Genomic DNA, 21,862 nt, shown 5'->3' on the forward strand with positions numbered 1-21,862 from the left:
CTCTCTCTCTCTCGCGCTCTCTCTCATTCTCACCTGTTCTTTGCTTCACCTCTCTCCACATATTCTCACCTCGTGCCCACATGCACTCTGTCTCTGCTCCTGCCCACCCCCCATGAATGACCATTCTGCTTCCCTGTATTGTAGCTTTCCCACTGTGTCACATGGGAGAGTTTTCCAGCTTTATTTATAGTGTAAGCCAAAGTGATTAACATTAACATAAACCAGTGTGTACCCTGGTGCCCAGTTTCTTGAATATTTTACTGAAATGTATTCATCCTCTGACATGGCAGGGCCATGCCAGTCAAATTCACACTTCTCTCCTGTGACCACTACATGAGGCAGATGATGTGGTTTAGCTGAGGCAGCTTATCAATTATATTTTGGTTTGTTCCCTGAAGCGATAACCCTTATTAATAAGTCAGGATGTGGGTTGATACAAGCAGATTTGCTACCCTTTCCCTGAGGAAGCATCTGTGTTAATAAGCCAAGCTTTGTGTTATCTTGGGAATATGTCTGACTGAATTTTTTCACTTTGTTCAGAATTATTTTGTCAAACGTCACTGCAGAATATCCATCAAAAATCTGCACAGCCAGAATCAGTCCGTGCGTTATTGCTTAGAAACTGAATATAAACGTGAGTGAATCTATAATGTTTCACAAAATAAACAAGGTCTCTTGCCTTTCCTCATTTTATTTTAGTTTATTTGGAGGCATTGCTGACCCTCCAGAAAAGTTGACTTTTGTGTGTTTTGTTAGTAAAATAGTCTTTAGTTGCTACATAAACATATTGCTTCACTTGATTTTATATATAATAATTTTGATGTTATTCATTTACTTCATGCCCTAGCCTTGCCTGATGGTATATTTCTGTCAGGTATAGAAACATGGAAAATAGGAGCAGGAATAGGCTATTTGACCCTTTAAGCCTGCTCTAACATTTAATGTGATCATGGCTGATCATCCAACGCAGTACCCTATTCCTGCTTTCTCCCCATATCCTTTGATTACTTTTACCCAAACGATATCTAGCTCATCCTTGAAAACATTCACTGTTTCAGCCTCAGCTAATTTCTGTAGCAAAAAATTCTAAACATGCCACTCTGCGTGAAGAAATTTCTCCTCATCTTGGTCCTAAATTGCCTACCCCCTGTCCTTAGACTGTGACTCCTGGTTCTGGATCTCTGGTCATCAGGAACATCCTTCCCTCCGTACTCCTGTTAGAACCTTTTAGGTTCCCATGAGATTCCCCACCCCTTATCCTTCAATACTTCAGTGAATATTGTCCTAACGCATCCAATCCATCTTCATACATCAGAGCTGCCATCCATCACCAGAGTCATTCTGGTAAAGCTTTGTTTCACTCCCTCCATATTCAGAACATGCTTCCTCAGTCAAGGAGACCAAAACTGCGCACAGTGTTCCAGATATGGTATTCAAGGCCCTGTACAATTCCCGCAAGATATCCCTCCATCTGTACTCACATCCTCTTTCTGTAAAGGCCAACATACCATTTGCTTTCTTCACTGCTTGCTTACTCTCAGTGACTAATGTGCGAGGACACCCAGATCTCATTGCCCCTCCCCCTCTCCCAGTTTGTTGGCCTTCAGATAATTTGCTTTTTTGTTTTTACTAGTAAAGTGGATAACCTCAAATTTATTCACATTATATTTTGTTTGCTGTGTATTTATCCACTCACTCAACTTGTCCAAATTGCACTGAAGCAGCTCTGCATCCTCCTGTCCGTTCACCTCCCACCAAGCTTTGTGTCATCATCTGCAAATTTGGAGATATTACATTTAGTTCTCTTGAGCTGAATCACTAATAGTTACTTGGAATAGTTGGACTTCAAGCACTGAACCCTGCGTTATCCCACTAGTCACAGACTGCCAATTTTTGTTTTGGAGGGTGTGCAGGGGCTCCTTTTATTCCACGTCTCTGTTTCCTGTCTGCTGACCAGTTCTCTATCCAAATCAGTAAACTACCTCCTAGTCCCACATGCTTCAATCTTACCATCTAATATTTTCTGTGGGACCTTACCAAAAGCCATTTGGAAGTTCAACTAACCACATCTCCTGGGTCTCCCTTATCAAATGTACTAGTTATATACTTACTCTCAAAATTCCAATAGACTTGTCCAGCATGAGGTACCCATAATACATCCATGCTGATTCTGTCTGATCCTATCACTGTTTCCAAGGGCTGTATTATTAAATCTTTTATAATGATCTCTGGCATTTTGCCTACTACTGATGTCAGTCTAACCAGTCTATAATTCCCTGCTTTCTCTCTCTCTCCTGTTTTTAAGTAGTGGTGATACGTTAGCTATACTCCAGTCCAGAGGCTATAGAATCTTGGGAGAAAAAAAATCACCAATGCATCTGCCATTTCTAGGGCCATTTCCTTAACTACTCAGGGATTAGATTATCAAGCCCTGGGAATTTATTGGCCTTTAATCCCAACAATTTTCCTACACCATTTTGCATGTTTTTTTTATACTCTCATACACTCTTTTTCCCTTTTTTAATCAATCCCTTCATCATCCCCTGAAATCTAAACTACTGCCTGTCCTCAAGTCTGCTGCTTTACTTAGCCAATTTGTTTGCCCCCTTCCTTGCATCTAATCCCCAGTTACCCTTTGTAGCCATGGTCGGGCATGTTTTCCATTTTTAGTTTTATTCCAGACAGGAATGAACAATTGTTGCAAATCAGCCAGGCACACTCTGCCATTGCCTATCCAACATCGTCTCTCTTAGAAGCCTTCCCCAATTTATCATAGCCAGCTCATGCTTCATTCCATCACAGTTTCCTTTACTTAGATATTTGGAAACCTGAAGCACTTGAAGATTGAAGGGCTTTATTTGAGACTTTTTAATTATGCCTGCATAACCAAATTGTACTAAGCTAAATTATTTAAAAACCTTTTCAAAAAGGACAAATGACAGGTGGGAATTAAAATTTGATGGAATTGTGAGGTGATTAACTTTCATGAGAAAGATGGAAACACGGCTGATCTATACTGTTAATAAATGAATAAAGAAAGAACTGAGTGAAATGAGAACCAAGAGCTTGATGCATGCAGGTGAACAAATCACAAAATGTTGTAGATCAGCAAAGCTATTGAAAGTACTAAGCACTGGGATTTGTTTCTAGATGTATAGAATTCAAAAGTAAATTATGTTCAACTGTTATAAAAGCTTGGTAACTGCACAATTCTGGCCTCAAATCTATAAGAAGATCAAAGGTATAGAAACACTGGTGATGGGCAAAGGATTTACAAGGTTTTAGAAATTATAACTGTTGAGAAAAAATGTATAGGTTGTGTATCTTTAGAAGACACACAACTCCATTAAATCATGAATGAGAGCAGGCTAAATGTCAAGAATGGTTTTACAGGGTGGAGACATAATGCAGGATAGATGTTAACAAATCCAGCAGAGTGAGTGAATGGTTACAGGCCAGAAGTGGTCCGTTCGGACTGTCAGAGTGTGCGATCGGTCAGCAGGAGCAACTTAGCTGGTCTCACTCTGCTGCCTTTTGGTCGTAGTCCTGTGAATTTTGTCCCCTAAGATGTTTATCTAATTTTCTTTTGAGAGCTGTAATTGAATTTGTCCCTGCCATTTCAGTTCAAATCACAGTAAATCTCTTCCTTCCCGTTCTCAATCATTCTGCCATCAAGAACATTTTCTTTTTATTTACTCTGTCTGGACCCCTCACAAAGAACAGTTCTACCAAATTTCCTCTTGATCTTCATGAGGAAGAACAATCCCAGTTTCTTCAATCCATCCCTTTGGCTGAAGCTCCACACCTCAGGAACCATTTTGTAATCCACTTTTCTAGCCTTCATGTGCTTGCTAAAGTGTGGTCCCTGAAATTGGACACCATTCTAGCTGTGGCTAACTAGTCCAAGAAAGTTCATAAGTTCCTTGCTTTTGTATTGCATACAAACATGAATGCAAGCATGTCAGTTAGGAGCAAGAATAGGCCATGTGACCCCTCTAGCCTACTCAGCTGTTCAAGAAGATCACACCGAATCTGATTGTGGCCTCAACTCAACTTCCTGATGAAAGGGTTCTCCCGTTCTTCGGAGGCTCCCTGACCTGTGCTTTTCCAGCACCACACTCTTAACTCTGATCTCCAGCATCTGCAGTCACTTCAGCTCAAATCCTAGTTGATTTCAACTTCTACATCTATCTCTGCCATAAACATTCGCAACGCCTCCACTGTCACTGCTCTGAGGATGTGTTTCAAAGATTCACAATTGTTTGTGAGAGACAAAAATCCTCTTCATCTCTGCCTTAAATGGGAGACCCCTTATTTTTAAACTCTTCCCCATATCTCTCATCTCTCCACATGCGGAAACATCCTTTCACCATCCACTCTGTCAAATCTACTTGGGATTTTATGTTTCAGTAAGATCATTGATCCTCCTTCTAAATTCCCATGCATACAAGCCCAATCTGTCCGCTCTCCCCTTGTAAAGCAGATTGCTAACTTCTGACCACCAGCCTGCTGCGATTGCTGCTGAAGAGAAATGTTTGTTGTTTGGATGCAAAGAGGATTCAAATAATTTTATACCAGGGCAAGACCAAGCTTTAATAATGCAAGGGATTTGAGCTGAGGTGACTCGGATGGCAGGAAACTGCTGTGAGACCCTTCCTGACATTAGATATGTTTTTGGGCATTTCACCAGCATTCCTTGAACAATTGTAGAAAAACACCATAAGAAGGCATAATCAGCCTGGGTGGTGCAACTCAATCCAATCAATTAAATTTCAGCGCAATGAGTTTTGTGAAAAATAACTTCTTGAAGTGAAGCATAAAAAAAAGCTTGATGTACTTTCAGAATCTAGTCTTTTTATCATGTTGTGTATGGAAAACTACAATGGCATTTGGTATTACCGTCAGCACTTTGTTTTGATGCAGAACACATATAGCTCCTTGTTCAGAGTGAGATTGATAAACTGGTTTGGCCTGCCTTCCCTTCCTCACTGTGTAGAATTGCAGATATCAAATCCAGTCTCCACTGCAATGTGGTGGAATAGGGCCATTCAACTTCTAACCTCATTGCAGCCATACTTAATGAGCAGAATTCCAGAGGTGAAGTGAGAGTAACTTGACCTTAGGCTACATTTGACAAAGTAAGGAGCTGGAGCAAAACTGGAATTGAGGGCAAAACTCTCCATTAGCTGAAGTCATGCTCAGCTCAGTAGAAGATGGATGTGGTTATTTCGAAGTCAGCCATCTGATCTCCAAAATACCTCTCCTCGAGTGCTTCACGGTAGTGTTCTAGGTTCAACCATGTTCAGCTGTTTCATCAATGACCTCCCCTCCATTATAAGGTCAGAAGTGGGAATGTCCACTGATGATTGCACCAATATTCAGCACGATTCATGAATCCTCAGATACCAAAGCAGTCATGTTCAAACGCATCAAGATCTGGGTGCTCTCAGGCTGACAGGTGATAAATAGCAGTGCTAGGCAATGAACATCCTTAACAAGATAGAATCTAACTTCCACTCCTTGATGTTGAGTTGTATTCCCAGCAATGAATCGTCCACTAACAACATCCTGGGAGGGGGGGGTTATTGTTGATCAGAAACTGAACTGGACTAGTCATATTGGACTAGAACTGTTGGCTTCAAGATCAGATCAGAAGCTTGAAATGCTGCCATGAGTAGCTCTGCTCCTGACTTCCCAAAGGCTTTCCACTACCTAAAAGGCATATTTTTGTTTTTTAAAAACTGTGGACTAAAATGAGAACAAAGCTGTTTTAAAACCTGTGTTTGAAAGAGTAGCTGCAGTTTTGAAACTTATGCAACTTGCCACCCATGCCAGGCATCATGAGAACAACTGCTTGAAAAAGCAGTAATTGCAGAGTTGCAGATGATTTGGAACGTGGGAATACTGATGCAGCCTTTACTGGCAACAAGAAGCTGATTGGTCTAATGATTAATAGCTAGTCATCAATGACAAACTTTTTTTTTGCCTGCCAGCAACTTTGGTTCTCAGGGAACTGAGTCGCTTGGAGCTGGGAACAAGATAAGAGAGGATGAAGAGAGGTGTTTAGTTCTTCCCCAGCTCAGTGTGGTCTCTTTGTTCTCTGCAGTCAAACTCGTTGTAAACCTGAAGAAAACTGGTTTATTTTACCTGTAACACTTGTACGCTATGACTTTTAACTGCTAAACAAAAAACTTTTTATAAGTAAACTAGTCACTTTATATGTCTCTCTCCAATCAGCAGAAGTAAACAAAGAAAAACAATTCTAGTAATGTGATGGCTGGCAGCATAAAATCGTAAGGGTGATTTCAACAACAGTATCTGGAAGCAAAAATGACTTTTCCTTCTATACATAACCTATTTACCCTATCAGTATTTGTAAGGGGTGTTTCTGGGGGATTAGAATTTTGATTAGTGTTATATGCTGACAGTTTGTAACTGTTTACCTGTAGCTGTAGCCTAATTACTTAGAATAAGTAGTAATTCTTGTTCAGTATAGAAATTTGGTCTAAGCATTCTGGTCTGAAAGTTGGATAAATAAGAGGCTTTGTGTGCTTCTACAAAATCTTTTAACTTTTGTGCTGACTAGCAGGGCTTGATTTCTACAATGCTATCCCAGTGAGTCATTAAAAAAAAGTACATATGCTTTTACCATAATCAGATACCAATTTGTTGATTTGTATGTAGTGCAAGTGGATACAACTGTTGCATGCAACTTATGTTTTATTGGTTTTTAGCTTTCCCTTGTCAAAATGTTCATCGGAATATTGGTTATTTTCAAGTTCCCTTGGTTTAGTCCAAACTATAAATAGCTTTTTTAAGTGAGTAATAATGTTAATTTTTATCTGTCTTCTGTGCATCATTTGTAATTATATTTAAATGTGCCCTAATTCACTTGACTAATAAATCAGCTCAATTGAATAATCCACTGTTGTTCATAGCAATGTAGTAAAATCTTGTCCTATCACTTATGAATATACTACGAAACTGTTTTACCAGGCCATCCTTTTGTTTTGGGATTTAGGCAAAGGTGAGGGTTATATTGCTGAAATTGTATAACAGTTATCCATAATTGTATACCTTATGTGGCAAATTACCAGCAGACATGATCTTTTATTTTCATGTCAAACACTGCTGAGTTGGATGGGTGCTTTAAGTGCTCTGGTGACCTGTCTCTGTCTCTTGCTCTTCTGCATTTTCATGGTGACTTTTTTTTGAAAGAGAAAGCAAAAGTATTTTTATACTCTGCAGATAATTACCACCTAAAACTGTTTTAATATACTGTATTTGGCTATTACAATGAATATTTGAGGATTATTTTAAATTTCAAGGTGGCACAATTGTTTTTAAAACAAGATCATGATTTCACTAGCTATGGTAAATGAGACCAGGTGGACAATTATATGTTAAGTGCATTACTGGAAAAGTAGAGGGTTTTAATCCTGTTTTCCTGTGTAATTGGATGGGTTGTACCTCATTTTAAAGTAGTGCTTTCAAAGGCAACTGGAATTTCTGTTGAGACTATTTTGTGAGCGGCTATTAAAGTCACTTAGGAAAGAGATAATGGTTTATTATGTTAAAGCAGTGGCTTACATGGTACAGAGCGTCACCCAAAAGTTGTAAAATAATTTGAAGTGACAGCACTAGTTTCATTCTTTCTGTGTGCTGATGTGAAATGTTAGGATTTACATTCTAGACATGATGCCCAAAACAATGGGGATAAACAAGTTTAATTCTTAACTTTTTTTTCTAAGTATTAAAAGCATAATAACATGCTTGTTCATGGACTAGGGTCTGATGCTACCTAACCTGATTAGCAGAAAAGATATGCAACAAACTTTGTCAGTTCTCAACTTTTTTTAAAAAAAGTTTCTTTTTTCTCTTTTTACCAGTACTAATCCTGGTGACACTCACTTTCAGCAGTTATGTCCTTCTAACTCAATACATAAATCTTTCAAAAGTATTTTGCATGAATAATTTTTTTGCCATCTAGTTAATATTACATTGGCATGTGTCTGTTGAGATGTCACACAGCACATCGCTGAACTTTCCCAAAAGGTTAACAGCCCTAAACTGGCCACTTGAGACAACAGAAGACATCTCAACAGACACATGCCAATGTAATACTAACTACATTCCTTCCTTGGAACCCAGTGTTTCCACCAGGTGACGTATCATTGAACCTTGATCTTTTATTTGATTCCTTGCATGGGAATAAGTGGGAAAGGGCATTTACTGGCACCATTTTTTTCTGGCCTGTATTATGGAATGAAATGAAAATTTTTGCGGCAAGAGGGTTGGAGTATGGAAAAAAGTGGCTTGTTTCAATTGCATAGAACCTTGGCAAGATTGCATCTGAAGGACTGCATGCAGTTTGATTCCCTTATCAAGGAACGATATATTTGCCACTAAGGGAATGTAATGGTAGTTCACTAGACTAACCCCGGAGATTAATACCATGAGAAGAAACTCAAGTGAAGTCAGAAGTCACACAACACCAAATCATAGCCCAAAGGGTTCATTTGAAATCACAAGCCTTTTGTGCAACTGCTCCTTCGTCTGGAGCAGTGTCTTAACCAGACAAAAGAACAGTACTCAAGGAATTTTGATTAGTGTTATATGCTGACAGTTTGTAACTGTTTACCTGTAGCTGTAGCCTAATTACTTAGAATTGCCTCAAGGAGTCCATGAGGCAATTTACAATTCCAAGCTGTTGGACATCTCTGGACTTCACTTGTTGTTTTTCCCCACAGTTTCATTTTCTAGAAAAATTAAAGTATGGTATTGTGTTTGGGAATCGTTTAGTTCAGTTAGCTGGATGGCTCGTTAATGATGCAGAATTATGTCAGTGGTGTGGGTTCAGTTCCTGCAATAGCTGAGGTCATCATGAAAGTTTCTCCTTCTCAACCTCTCTACTTGCCTAAGGCTTGGTGACCCTCAGGTTATACCACTATCGGTCATCTCTTTCTCCAATGAAGTGGCAGCTCTTTCCTTTCTGGTAGGACTATGGTGACCTTACCTTTACTATAAATGAAAAATTATGACACCACATCAGCTCTGCGCAATTCAGTGTAAACCTACTTAGACCCGACTACATTGTTATTCCAAAGTTATTTAGGAACACTATTGTCATGCATATGTTTCAGGCATATGCCCTTCATCAGGATTCCTGATAAGTCAATTCTCCTGCTCCTCGGATGCTGCCTAACCGGCTGTTTTTCCAGCACCACACTCTTCGACTCTGATCTCCAGCATCTGTACTCCTCATGTTCTCCTTTTTGTATACCCTATAACAATGATACGTATATCCAGAGTACCACATCACTCACTACTGCACTACAGTGAGTGTACCAAAGTCACAACGTGGATAATTTCACTTGAAATGATGAGATGCGAGAAAGAACCATTTTATTACTAACTTGAAATGTTTGTATCTAAAAGTTTGATTATTTCTTGTTTTTGGGAATAGTGAGACATAAGAATGACAGTCTTTGTACAGAATCCAAATATTATAAAATAAGTAAATGATTGGATTGATTTTTCTCAATCAAATCTAACTGTGTGAAAATGTAATGGGTGCCATTGCAACAATGAAGCAACTAGTAAATAAAATCAAAGTTCAAGGAACTGGGGTTGGTGTATGGATTGAGACTTGCTTAACAGACAGATAGCAGAGATTAAAAATTAACTGATCATTCTTGGAATGGAAAGATATTACTAGTGGGGTCCAGGAAGGATCAATGCTGAACCACAGCTGTTCAAACTACATGAATTATTTGGATGCAGGGACCAGTTGTAATCATTCCACATTTGCTGACGGCACAAAATGAAATGGGAACATAAAGTGTGAAGGTTAAGTTTTAAAGAATAAATGGTGACCTATTTTAATTTTACAGACTTCTTGCAGGGTATTTAAGTAGGTGATAAGCCATGGTATCATTGAATGGTGGGGCAAGCTATGGGCTAATTGGCCTGTCCCTTCGAACATACTGCTTCAGCCCAGGATGAATTGAAAGGCTGCCATTGTGGAGGCATTGAGAAGTTCAAATAAAAGTGCAGATTGACATTAAGTAGTTTTCAAAAAGGCACTAATGAAGAGGAAAGGGTACCTTTATCCTTTGGAAGGGAGAGAAAGAGTTGGATCTTGTCAATTGCTGGAAAGTGTGAGGATGATCGTTAAATAGCCAGATAATATTGTTGAGAAATTCAACACATCTCCAACCACAGGCAAACTATTAAATCCACTCTTATGAATCTCGGAAATTGAGGCAAGAGGACCTGATAATTAGAGCCAACAAGTCTAAATTCAAGAACACAGGTGAAAAGTTGTTAGAAATATGGGAACAGGAGTAGACCATTCAACCACATGAGACTATATTCTGGGGAATGGGATCATTGCTGCCTATCACTCAAAACACCATTCCCCCAATTAATCCCAATATTCTTTGATGTCATGGGTTTTAGAAATCTATTGATCTCTATATTGAATATATTTAATCACTGAGCTTCAACAATATGATGTGGAGATGCTGGGGTGGACAAAGTCAGAAGTCACATGACACAGATTATAGTCCAACAGGTTTATTTGAAATCATAAGCTTTCGGAGTACTGTTCTTTTGTCTGGTTAAGACACTGCTCCAGACGAAGGAGCAGTGCACAAAAGGCTTGTGATTTCAAATGAACCCTTTGGGCTATGATTTGGTGTTGTATGACTTCTGACTTCAACAATATGGGCCTAGTCACTCGAGTTTCTCCTCATGGTATTAATCTCCGGGGTTAGTCTAGTGAACTACCATTACATTCCCTTAGTGGCAAATATATCGTTCCTCGATAAGGGAATCAAACTGCATGCAGTTTTTCAGATGCAATCTTGCCAAGGTTCTATGCAATTGAAACAAGCCACTTTTTTCCATACTCCAACCCTCTTGCCGCATAAAATTTTCATTTCATTCCATAATACAGGCCTGAAAAAATGGTGCCAGTAAATGCCCTTTCCCACTTATTGCCACGCAAGAAATCAAATAAAAGATCAAGGTTCAATGATACGTCACCTGGTGGATGTAACACCACTGAAGCTGAATCAAATCAGAGATGAGACCAACAGACTTGGACTGTTACAATTGCTGTTCTTCCAGCTTGCACTGAGCTTTGTTGAAGGGTGATAGCAACATTCTGCCTGCAAAAAGTGACCCTGATCTTCCAGTTCCCTGCTACCTCAACACACCATTGTGTTCCCTGGTCACTATCTCTGTCTCAGGTTTGGTACAGTGAAGCTCAGTGCATTCTAGGAGAACAGCATCTCATTTCCATTTAGGGACCTTGTTGCCTTTAGGACTCCTATCGAGTTCAATAATTTTTCTGAAATTCCTGGTCCTTTCCCCTATTATGTGTGTTTTTTAACCCTCTAGTATATGGACTATTTTGAGTAACCAGCTGCAAGCCTTTGTGAGTTTAAACAAATAGGATGCTTATTCACAAGTTCACTCACTCATCCCATATCCATGCATAAATGCACTTGAGGAAAGTGTGCTTCAAGGGAACTACACAGTATGAAAAAGTACAGACAAAAGAAATAGGTTTGAGGATGAATTTGTTTTCACTCTTAGAGTGCAGTCTCAATAGACTTGAAGGAAGGAACGGCCTTGGAGATCATATCCTGCAATTTATTAATTCTTAAGGCATGGATTATGTTGCTCTTGCTGTGTCTCTGCAGACAACACTGAAAGAATAACTAGAGGAAAGCAACACTGGTCAACCAGGAGAGGTCATCAACAACATCAGCATGGTGTGTCAATCCATCACTGAAAACTATATCAGTGTGGTAGAGGGTGATGCTGTCACTGTTTTCAAAGAGAAGGAAAAGCAGAAAAAAGGTTTATGAATGTAAACAAATTGCAAGTTGATGAGGTCAATTTTATTGACATTTTCATATGTAATGTTTTAATCAAAGATTGGAGAAGTTACGTTGCAATAGAAGGAGAGATGTTATATAATTTCAAAATACTATAAAAACTATACATGGGTGCACTTAAGTGTCCAGGGTCCCATATCACCCTTATTCTACAATCACTGTACAAATGCAGCATTGAATAACTTTACCTGTTATGTTGAATATCTTTGGTGCAAGTTCCAGTATTTGTGCTAAGAAGGTAAGTATTTCAAATTTCAGGGAAGCTCTAGACACAACGCAGCTTAAAAAAAAGCTATATCCTCTGGTTTCCATTATCCCCATTTACCTTTAATATCTAGAAATCTCAAAACAACCCTGCCACATAGGAATCCATTTGGTGAATCATCATTGCACTCCCTCTACTCCTTGGATAAGGAGACAAAAACTGTACTCCAGACATGGTTTACTAAGACTCTGTACAATTACACAATCCTGTATTGAAATCTTCTAGTAATAAAGGCCAACATATATTATTTACCTTCCTAACTTGCTTGTTGCACCTGTACATTTGCTTTTAGTGATCCTAGGTATGTTTCATAACTCAGCACTTCTCTTTTTCCCTCCATTTAAGAAACATTTGGAATTTCTGTTTTTATTACCAAAATTGATAACGCCATATTTTTACACCTGATAGTCCATCTGCTGCATTCTTGCCCACTTACTTGTCTCAATCCTCTTAAATCCACCTTCCACTGGGATGCTTCCAACACGCCTTCCTTTTTCCTCAAGGTTTGCCCCCATCATGGTTGACAGTGAGGCAAAAGTGAGGACTGCAGATGCCGGAAACCAGTGTCTAGATTAGAGTGGTGCTGGAAAAGCACAGCAGGTCAGGCAGCATCCGAGGAGGAAGAAAATCAACATTTCGGGCAAAAGCCTTTCATCAGGAATTGATAGTGGTTGACAGTGACCTCAGTCTTGTCTGACCCATTGACCTTGCTGCTTTCCCTCCCTCCAAGAACAATTATAGTGTCTACCATGCCCTCACTTCCCACTACAAAGAAAGGATCATGTTCTGCAGATGCCACAATCAAATTCGTCATCATCTCCACTCCCTTGTCAGCAATCTGCAAGGAATGTTCCCTCTGCAACACCGGTTCACTCCTACATCATCCGTTGCCTGTCATTTCAATACACCATGTTTCTGTCCTTGGCCTGCTGCAGTGTTCCACCAAAACCCAAGCAAATTGGAGGAACCGCACCTCATTTTCCACTTGAGCATTTTATAGTCTACAGGAATCAACATTTGAGTTCAGCAACTTCAATGCATGAACACTGTCTTCCATTTTCATACCCACCCCTACTTTCTGGAGTCTTGTTTTGCATTAATTACCTAACTTGTCTTCTATTGATCACACTTGCCATTTACATCTATCCTGTATCCCTATTTCTTCCCTACCACCATGAGCCCTCCATTTGCCTTTTTACTCTGGGCATACTTGCCATTTGTTTAACTTGCTCCCCATCTGTCTTTGTCAACAACATAAAAGCCATAATTTTTCAGTCCTCTTCTTTTTCCAAAAAAGTCATATTGGACTTGAAACATTAACTGTTTCTCACTCTATGTGCTGTCATATCTGTTGAGTTTCTTCAGCACTTTGTTATTAATTTAAATTTCCAGTATCTCCAGTAATTAATTATTATTTAAATCTCCTTTAAACCTCATTCCATTAGGCTCATAACAGTCATATCTGGGCTGAAGCTTAGGAATTACGATCACACGCTACCATGTATGAGGACTCATGGCTGTGAGAAGCTTTTAATTTTGTGACTACAGAAGCTGTTTTTACGTATTTTTGTCTTATTCTTTGAAGTTGCTAGACATTTAATTGCAGTGCAAAGCTTCTAACAGCTGCTATGCAAATTATGCTTTTAATCAGCTTTTGTTGGGGGATGCATTTTACTTCATATATTTTAATCTAAAACTGGGAGGAATTGTAATTTTCTGTATACTGCATTTTGTTTTGTCAGGCAAGTAGTGGTTGAAGGCTCACTTCCACATCCATTCGCTTTAACGTTGTTCGGAGACACTTTATATTGGACGGATTGGAACACTCATTCCATTCACGCATGCAACAAATATACTGGAGAGTATCGCCGGGAGGTGCACAGCAATATTTTCTCTCCAATGGACATTCATGTATTTAACCAGCAAAGACAACCTAATGGTAAGATTATGTAATTCTCTGTCCGCCAGTATATCTGAACATATGAAACACATTGTCTAATGCTGAATGTTTCTGTCCACCAGCTTGATATTGACAACTGTTTTCCAATCCACAATGTTACCAAGCCAATACATTGAACTTTGTAACTGATCCAAGCTTTGATTACACAACAAATAAACTTTAGAGCCTGAGAGCAAGTACAGATATATTTTGGGATATGTTCTATACTGAGCTTTGCAATACTGATAGATGTGCATAAGCTTATTGTATACATCATTATTTAGCATAATTTTAATTTTTCATACAACTTGTGGAGCATTGACATTTCTTGGGGACTTGTGGATAATTTGAAGGAGCTTCATTGGCAAAGAAATAGCACCTTTTATGACCTTAAATGTTCTAAAGCACATTACAGCCAGTGAATCCTTTTTGAAGTGTAGCTACCGTTTGTAATGGAAGTAACATTAAAAGTGTTTGTTGCTGCCTCCTGTAGTGCATATGTGTTGCAATAGCCATTTATATTATAGAGAGTAGAACAATTTGAGAAAAGAAATCGCTGACTACATACCCATTATAATGTTTGTGCTTTGTATATAAAGAGAGCTTGATTATCATGTTATTCTTGAAATTAAATTTTAAAAAAGTTAAAATGTTTATTTTCAACACAAGCTGCCCTTTAATTATCCCTCCTATTATGTTGATAATTTGAAAATCCAACCATTTTAATTAAAATCAGATGTGAGACACAAAAAGAGCCTTTCTTCATTCAGTTTGTTCCATGATGTGTAAAGGGTCAATTTTTGAAAGCTTTAAGTACTGCCTTTTAGATTAGTGATGATTAGTAATTGTAAAAACGCACTGGTAATTATCCTGGAAACAATCTCAAAGTACAGAATTCAAGGTTAAGTGATCCCTTGGAATATTGCCATCCAGTGCTGCTGGACACTGGAGTCCTTCCTTGGAAAACCTGTCCGGTTCATGCCCTGTCCATCCCCTGAGGACTGAGACATAAATGACCTAATATTTTTACCAGGACGTGGTCGGTAGCTTTGTTGAACCGGCAACCCGCTATGTCATTGCTCAACCTTAAAGTCATTATCATTCCCTGTAGTGGGAATAGTTAATAGCATGTACAAATGTTTAGAAAGAATAGAAACACATATTTGAGCTCAGTATTAAAATATGTTTCTTTATGGTTTTGTGTCAAAAATCCATGTTGTGGCCTTCTCAATATTTTACAATTTAGGAATTAAACTTGCTTAACTATTTGATTCGACAGGTTTTAGTCTACAAGGGAGTTAGATTATGGGGTTTGGGCAGAAATGCAGGTTTGAGGCCCCAGTCAGAATAGCTGTGATCTTGAGTGGTGGAGCATCCTTCAAGAGCCAGATGGTCTACCCTGCTTTTACCTATTATGTGCTTGGATTGCGTGCAAGACCAATCTTTACTTATAACTGTTTCCATTTCAGGAATAGTAGTTATATCATCTGAGATCCTTTCAATGAACTACTGTATATTGATTTTCAACAATGTTGTCATAATTATAAACCTAAGATTAACTGTTAACTAAACAGCCTTATGATTTCAATATCAGAAAAAGACCTAGTACCTGAACAGGAGGAGGAAAGAGTATTATCCTAGCATTATAATCTATATGCTGCTTGGGATAAGAAGTTAATTTGTCGGAACTGAGTACGACTCACAGCTTCCTGTTTTAATTTTTTATGGATGTGGAAGGTATTTTTTATGACAAGTGGGCATTTTTTGCTTATTCCTAATTGTTCTTTAACTGAGTGGCTTGTTAGGTCATTTCAGGGACAGTTAAGAGTCAGTCACATTACTGTAGATCTGGAATTAAATATGTAGGCCAGACTCTGCAAGGATGTCAGCTTTCCTTCTTTGAAGGACAGAAGTGAATTTAGATGGGTTTTAATGACAATTAATTATAACTTCATGGTCATGTTGATTAAGACCAGTATTCAGTTGCAGATATAATGACCTGATTGTAAATTTCACCAGCTGCCATTAGGTGATTTGACTGGGCCTCTGGATTACTAGTCAATTACATTACCACCACGTCACTCTTCCTATTCAAACTAATTGAATTAAATTACTGCTTCAAAACAATTTAAAATAATCATTTTTCACAAATAGCATTTTTATATATAAAAGAAGACACTCTAGTGTTTCCACATGGTGATGCAAGAACTATATAGAGGGCCTCAAAACCAGTTGTTTTGAATTTTATTTTATAAATCATACCATCGTAATTATAATTCTGATCATTAGGAGGAGGCAATGGCCTAGTGGTATTATCGCTGGACTGTCAATCCAGTGATGCAGATAACCTTCTGGGGATCGAAGTTCAAATCCTACCATAGCAAATGGTGGAATTTAAATTCAATTAATATTTGGAATTAAGAACCTAACGATGACTGTGAATCCATTGCCGATTACCTGAAAAATCCATCTGGTTCACTAATGTGCTTTAGGGAAGGAAACTGTCATCCTTACCTGGTCTGACCTACATGTGACTGCAGAACCACAAAAGTGTGGTTGACTCTTAACTGCCCTCTGGACAATTAGAGATGGGCAATAAATGCTTACCTAGCCAGTGACTCCATCATCCTGAGAATGAATAAAGGAAAAAGTCTCTTTGGTATATCAACATGCATAGAAACATGTGAATTGGGAACAGACATAAGCTATTCAGCTCCTGTAGGTTGCTCTGGTATTTGAGGAGGCCTTGACTAATTTGATTGTGATCTTAATTCTACTTTCCTGTCGGCCCTTAAACAGTCGGAATCCCTTGCTAATCAAGAATCTGTTTAACTGAGCCTTAAAAATATTCACTTACCCAGCCTCCCTTGCTCTCTGGGTAGAGAATTCCACAGGTTAACAAACTTATGAGAGAAAGAAATTCTCTTTATTTCTGTCTTCTATTCTCCCCTGCATATCTTCCCAGTGTCCATCCCATCAGATCCCCTCAATCCCTTGTTTCAATAAGATCACCTCTCATTCTTCTAAATTCGTGTTCATAGGCCAAATCACAAGGAGACCCTTTCATCCCATCAGTCAGTCAAATGAAACTTCTCCATACTGCGTCCAATGTAATTATATACCTTAAGTATGAAGACAAAATCTATGCATATAACTCTGTGGTCTTACCCCTGTGTAATTGCGGCAAAATGTTCTTAAGCTCCAATACACAGAAAGGAATAAAATGTTTAATTTGCCTTTCTAAAGTTGCTGTGCTTGTGTACTATCTTATTGTGATTCATGTACCTGGACACCCAGATCCCTCTGTACCACAGAATTCTATGATCTTTTTCTATTTAAACAATATGCCGATCTCTGTTGTTGCATCCAATGTTTCATGTTTACTCATTAAGCTCCATCTAGCACATTGCCTGCAAGCATAGTCTCTGTATGTATCTTTGTAGATCCCTTAAGTTTTCTTTACGACTTGCTTTCTTAACTATCTTTGCAGCATCAGCATAATTAGCAGTTGAGAGCCCAGTACTCAACTAGTTGTACAAACATATGAATTAGGAGCACAGGTAGGCTATTAAGTTCCTTGAACCTGCTCCACTATTCAAGAAATTGTAGCTAATCTAATTATAACCTCTGTATTCCCACCAACCCTGATAAGCCTTTCAATCTCTTGCTTGACAATTGTCTTTTGCTGGTTTAAAGCCAATCAAGGGCTCTGCAACCAATACTTTTTCATGAATGTGTTCCAAAGGCATTTATTGCCTGAACAAGAAATATTGCCAGTCTCTGTTTTAAATGAATCCTGATTTTTAACCAATGATCCCTAGTTCTAGGTTGCTTCCTAAGAGGAAATATTCTCTCTATATTTACACTCTTAAAAACCCCACAGAATATTACATGTTTGATTTGGTCACTTCTGATTCACCTGGACTCCACCAAATATAAAACTATTCCATAACACTTCTTAAGTCAACCTCTTCCCCCATTCCAAATATTATTCCCGTAAACCCTCTCTGAACTGTTTTTGATGCGTTTATATCCTACCTTAAATAAGGTGAGCAACACTTGGCGGTCTCACCAATTCCCAGTTTCACTGAGGCATAACCTCCTTACTTTTGTATTCAATGCTAAATGATGTCATTCTGTTAGCTTTTCTAATTACTTCCTCTGCCTGCATACTGACCTTCTGTGACTCACGCAAGAGGGCACCCAGAAATCTCTGCATCTCCAAGATCTGCAAACACTTAGTATATAATACACACTACTTTTTCCTGGCAAAATGGGCAAATACTTGTTTTCCCACATTATACTATAATTATCAAATTTTTATCCAATAACTTCGTTTTCTTGTATCTTTTTGTAACCTTGCATATGTCCTCTTCACAACTTACTTTCCTACCTATCTTTATGCTGTCAACAAATTTATCAATCAATCAATCCTTCTATCCCTTCATCTGAGGCATTTATATCAATTGAATACAGTCACGGTCTCACTATCAATCCCTATGGATGCTATTCACTACATCTTGCCAACCTGAAAGACTGTTTGTTTTAATGCCGACTTTCTGCTTCCTATTAACTAGCCAGCCTTCTCTCCATACAATATGCTGCCCACTTCACCATGAGCTTTATTTTCCATGTGGCGTCTTATCCAGTGACTTTTGGATAGCTAAGTACGCTATTTTTACTGGTTTGCCTTTATCCACAGCATTAATTAAATCCTCAAAGATGTCTGAGATGAGTCCAATATGATCTCACTTCCATTTAGTCATAGAGTCACATAGCATGGAAATTGAACCTTTGGTCCGATCACGTTCCCAAGCTAAACTAGTCCCACTTGTTCCTGCACTTGATCCATATCCATCCAAATCTTTCCTATTCATAAGCTTATCCAAATGTATTTGAAACATTGTAACTACCTGCATTCCACCACTTCCTCTGACAGTTCATTCCCCACACGAGCCGCTCTGTGTAAACAAAAAGTTGCCTCTCATGTCCTTTTTAAATCTGTCTCCTCTCACCTTAAAGATGTGGGTCCTAGTTTTGAACTCCCCCACCCTGGGGAAAAGACACTTGTGAATCATCTTATCTATGTCCCTCATGATTTTATAAACCTCAATAAAGTCCCCTCTCAGCCTCCTACGCTCCAATGAAAAAACATCCCAGCTTTCCAGTCTATTTGTGTATCACAAACCCTCCGTTCCAAGCAACATCCTGGTAAATCTTTCTGAACCCTCTCCAGTTTAATACAACCCTTTCTATAACAGGGGACCAGAACAAGACACAGTACTCCAGAGGAGGCCTCTCAAACGTCTTGTAGAACCTCAACATGACATCCCAACTCCAATATTCAAAGGTCTCAGCAATGAAGGCAAGCATGCTGAATGCCACCTTAATGACCCAGTCTACCGATGATGCAAATGTGGCTGTCTCATGGTCTTGAAGTTATCTAAATGTCCTGCTGTAACTTCTTAAATATTAACTTCTAACACTTTCCCTATTACAGATGTTAAGGAACCTAGAGTTTCCTGCTATCTGTCTCCATTTTTGAATAAATGAGTTGCATTCACCACATACCGTGTAGCAGGACCATCTCCAAATGAAGGAATTTTTGGAAATTTAAAAAATCTACCAAATGTTTCACTAGTCACTTCTTTTAATAACTTGTCAGGGACCATGTCTCCAATCATTTAGTTCAGATCACATTCCAACAATTGTGATTTTGTTTTTGAGTTCCTCCATCCCTTCCATTTCCTCAAATATCCCTGCTTCTGGGATGTTTATGTATTTGATGTATCCAGTGAGGTGATGAGTACCGCAAAATACCTTTTCAATATATCTGCCATTTCCTTATTTTTCGTTACAAGTTTCAAGTGTCACTTTCTATATAGGACCAATGTTCACTTTATATTCTGTCTAACTTTCTCTTATACTGTTATTTTTCCCTCTTTATTTCTTGGTCATTCTTTATTTTATATGCACCCCAATCTTACAACGTTCTGCTGTCTTTGCACAAATATATGCTTTTTCTTTTAATATGATGCTATCTTTAATTTTCTAGTAAACCATGGGTGGCAGGTCAGTCCCTTGAACTTCTGTTTCAGAATGTATTTATTCTATATTTATTTGAACAGAGACCTAGGGATTCTGGTACATAGGTACATGTGACAATAAATCAAATCAATGAACTAAGTACAATGAAAAGCTTTATTTGCAAGCAGTGCAGACAGATTAGAGTAAGCAAGGACCTGCAGATCATAAGGTTAAAAAAAAATGTTTGGACAGAGTGAGCCACACAGGTTACCCTGCACAGGACTTGTGCGAGGCAAGAACAACGTTAACACGATCAATGTTATTTGAAGTTAGAAAGACGGTTCATCAATCTAATCATGGCAGGGAAGAAGCTGTTCTTGAATCTGCTGGTGCATGTGTTTAAGCTTCTGTATTTTCTGCCTGACGCAAGAGGTTATAGGAGAGCATTGCCAGGATGGAATGGGTCTTTGGTGGCAGCCTTTCCGCGGCAATGAACTCTGTAAATGGAGACCATGGATGGGAGTTGGCTTTGTGATGGTCACAACTTTCTATATGTTTCTTACAGTTCTGGGCAGAGCAGTTGCCGTACTAGACTGTTATGTACCCAGACATTATGCTTTCTGTGGTGCATCTGTAAAAGTTGGTGAGGGTCCTTATGGACATGCTGAATTTCCTGAGCCACCTGAAGATTGACAGTTGAGTCACAGGTAGGGTGACAAAGAAAGCATTTGGCGCTCTTGCCTTCATTGTTCAGACCATTGAGTTTAGGAGTTGGGTCATCATGTTGCGGATGTACCAGATGTTGGTCAGGCTACTGATGGAGTACTGTGTACAGTTGTGATCAGTTTGGTATAGGAAGGATATTATTACATTGAACAGGATGAAGAAAAGATTTACTAAGATGTTACTGGGACTGGAGGATTTGAGTTACAAGGATAGGTTTGGAAATTTTTCATTGGAGTGTAGGAAGTTGAGAGGTGACCTGTGTTATAGAGGTTTATAAAATCATGAGGGGCATAGGTAAGGTAAATAACAAAGGCATTTTCCCTCAGGTAGGGCAGTTTAAAACTGAAGGGCATAATTTTAAGTGAGAGGAGAAAGATTTGAAAGAGACTTTTTTGGACAAGTACATGAATTGGAAAGGTTTAGAGGGAAATAGGCCAAATGCAGGCAAATGGGGCTAGTTTAGTTTGGGAAACTTGTTCGGCATGGACAAGTTGGAGCGAAAGGGTTTCCAGGTTGTATGGCTCTATGACTCTGGCACTACATCTCTGTTGACCAATTCTTTAATATAATTTAACTTACTTCAGTGAGCTCTGTTTTCAAACCATCAGAACTCCACTTACTTAATTTTAAAAAAAAATAGTCTCAGACCCACTCTTCTTTTCCTCAACCTGAATGTAAAATTCATTCCTGTTTTGATCGCTGCTATCTAGTGGTGCCTTCACTAAGAGATCCATAAATCCTATTTCATTGCATCATTAGAGGTCTAATATAGCCTAGTCTCTTGGGGTGGGTGGGGTACAATCATTGTACAGAGCTCACACCCTACCCCATCAATACAAATCCCTGACCCTCCACTATCCACCCCTCCTGCACCATCGCAGATCTCCGTCACTCCACAGGTCTTCTGATAGTGCAGTGTGCGGGAGTGTCAGCATGTATTGCTGCTAATGGAACAGTCACAGGTTTGAATCACGTGGGAGGTGTGCAAGAGACAGT

General features: G+C 38.8%; 1 protein-coding gene across 1 annotated transcript in view; it reads left to right on the plus strand.

Moving 5' to 3' along the window:
* lrp6 (low density lipoprotein receptor-related protein 6) overlaps positions 1–21,862 on the plus strand; it is a 182,276-nt gene that overhangs the window by 101,350 nt on the left and 59,064 nt on the right. The window contains exon 4 of the mRNA XM_043709456.1: positions 13,917–14,113. Coding sequence (XP_043565391.1) covers positions 13,917–14,113 — 197 coding nt within the window. The remainder of the gene's footprint in view (positions 1–13,916; positions 14,114–21,862) is intronic.

This window comes from Chiloscyllium plagiosum, chromosome 19, assembly GCF_004010195.1.
Source record: "Chiloscyllium plagiosum isolate BGI_BamShark_2017 chromosome 19, ASM401019v2, whole genome shotgun sequence".
Classification (NCBI taxonomy): domain Eukaryota; kingdom Metazoa; phylum Chordata; class Chondrichthyes; order Orectolobiformes; family Hemiscylliidae; genus Chiloscyllium; species Chiloscyllium plagiosum.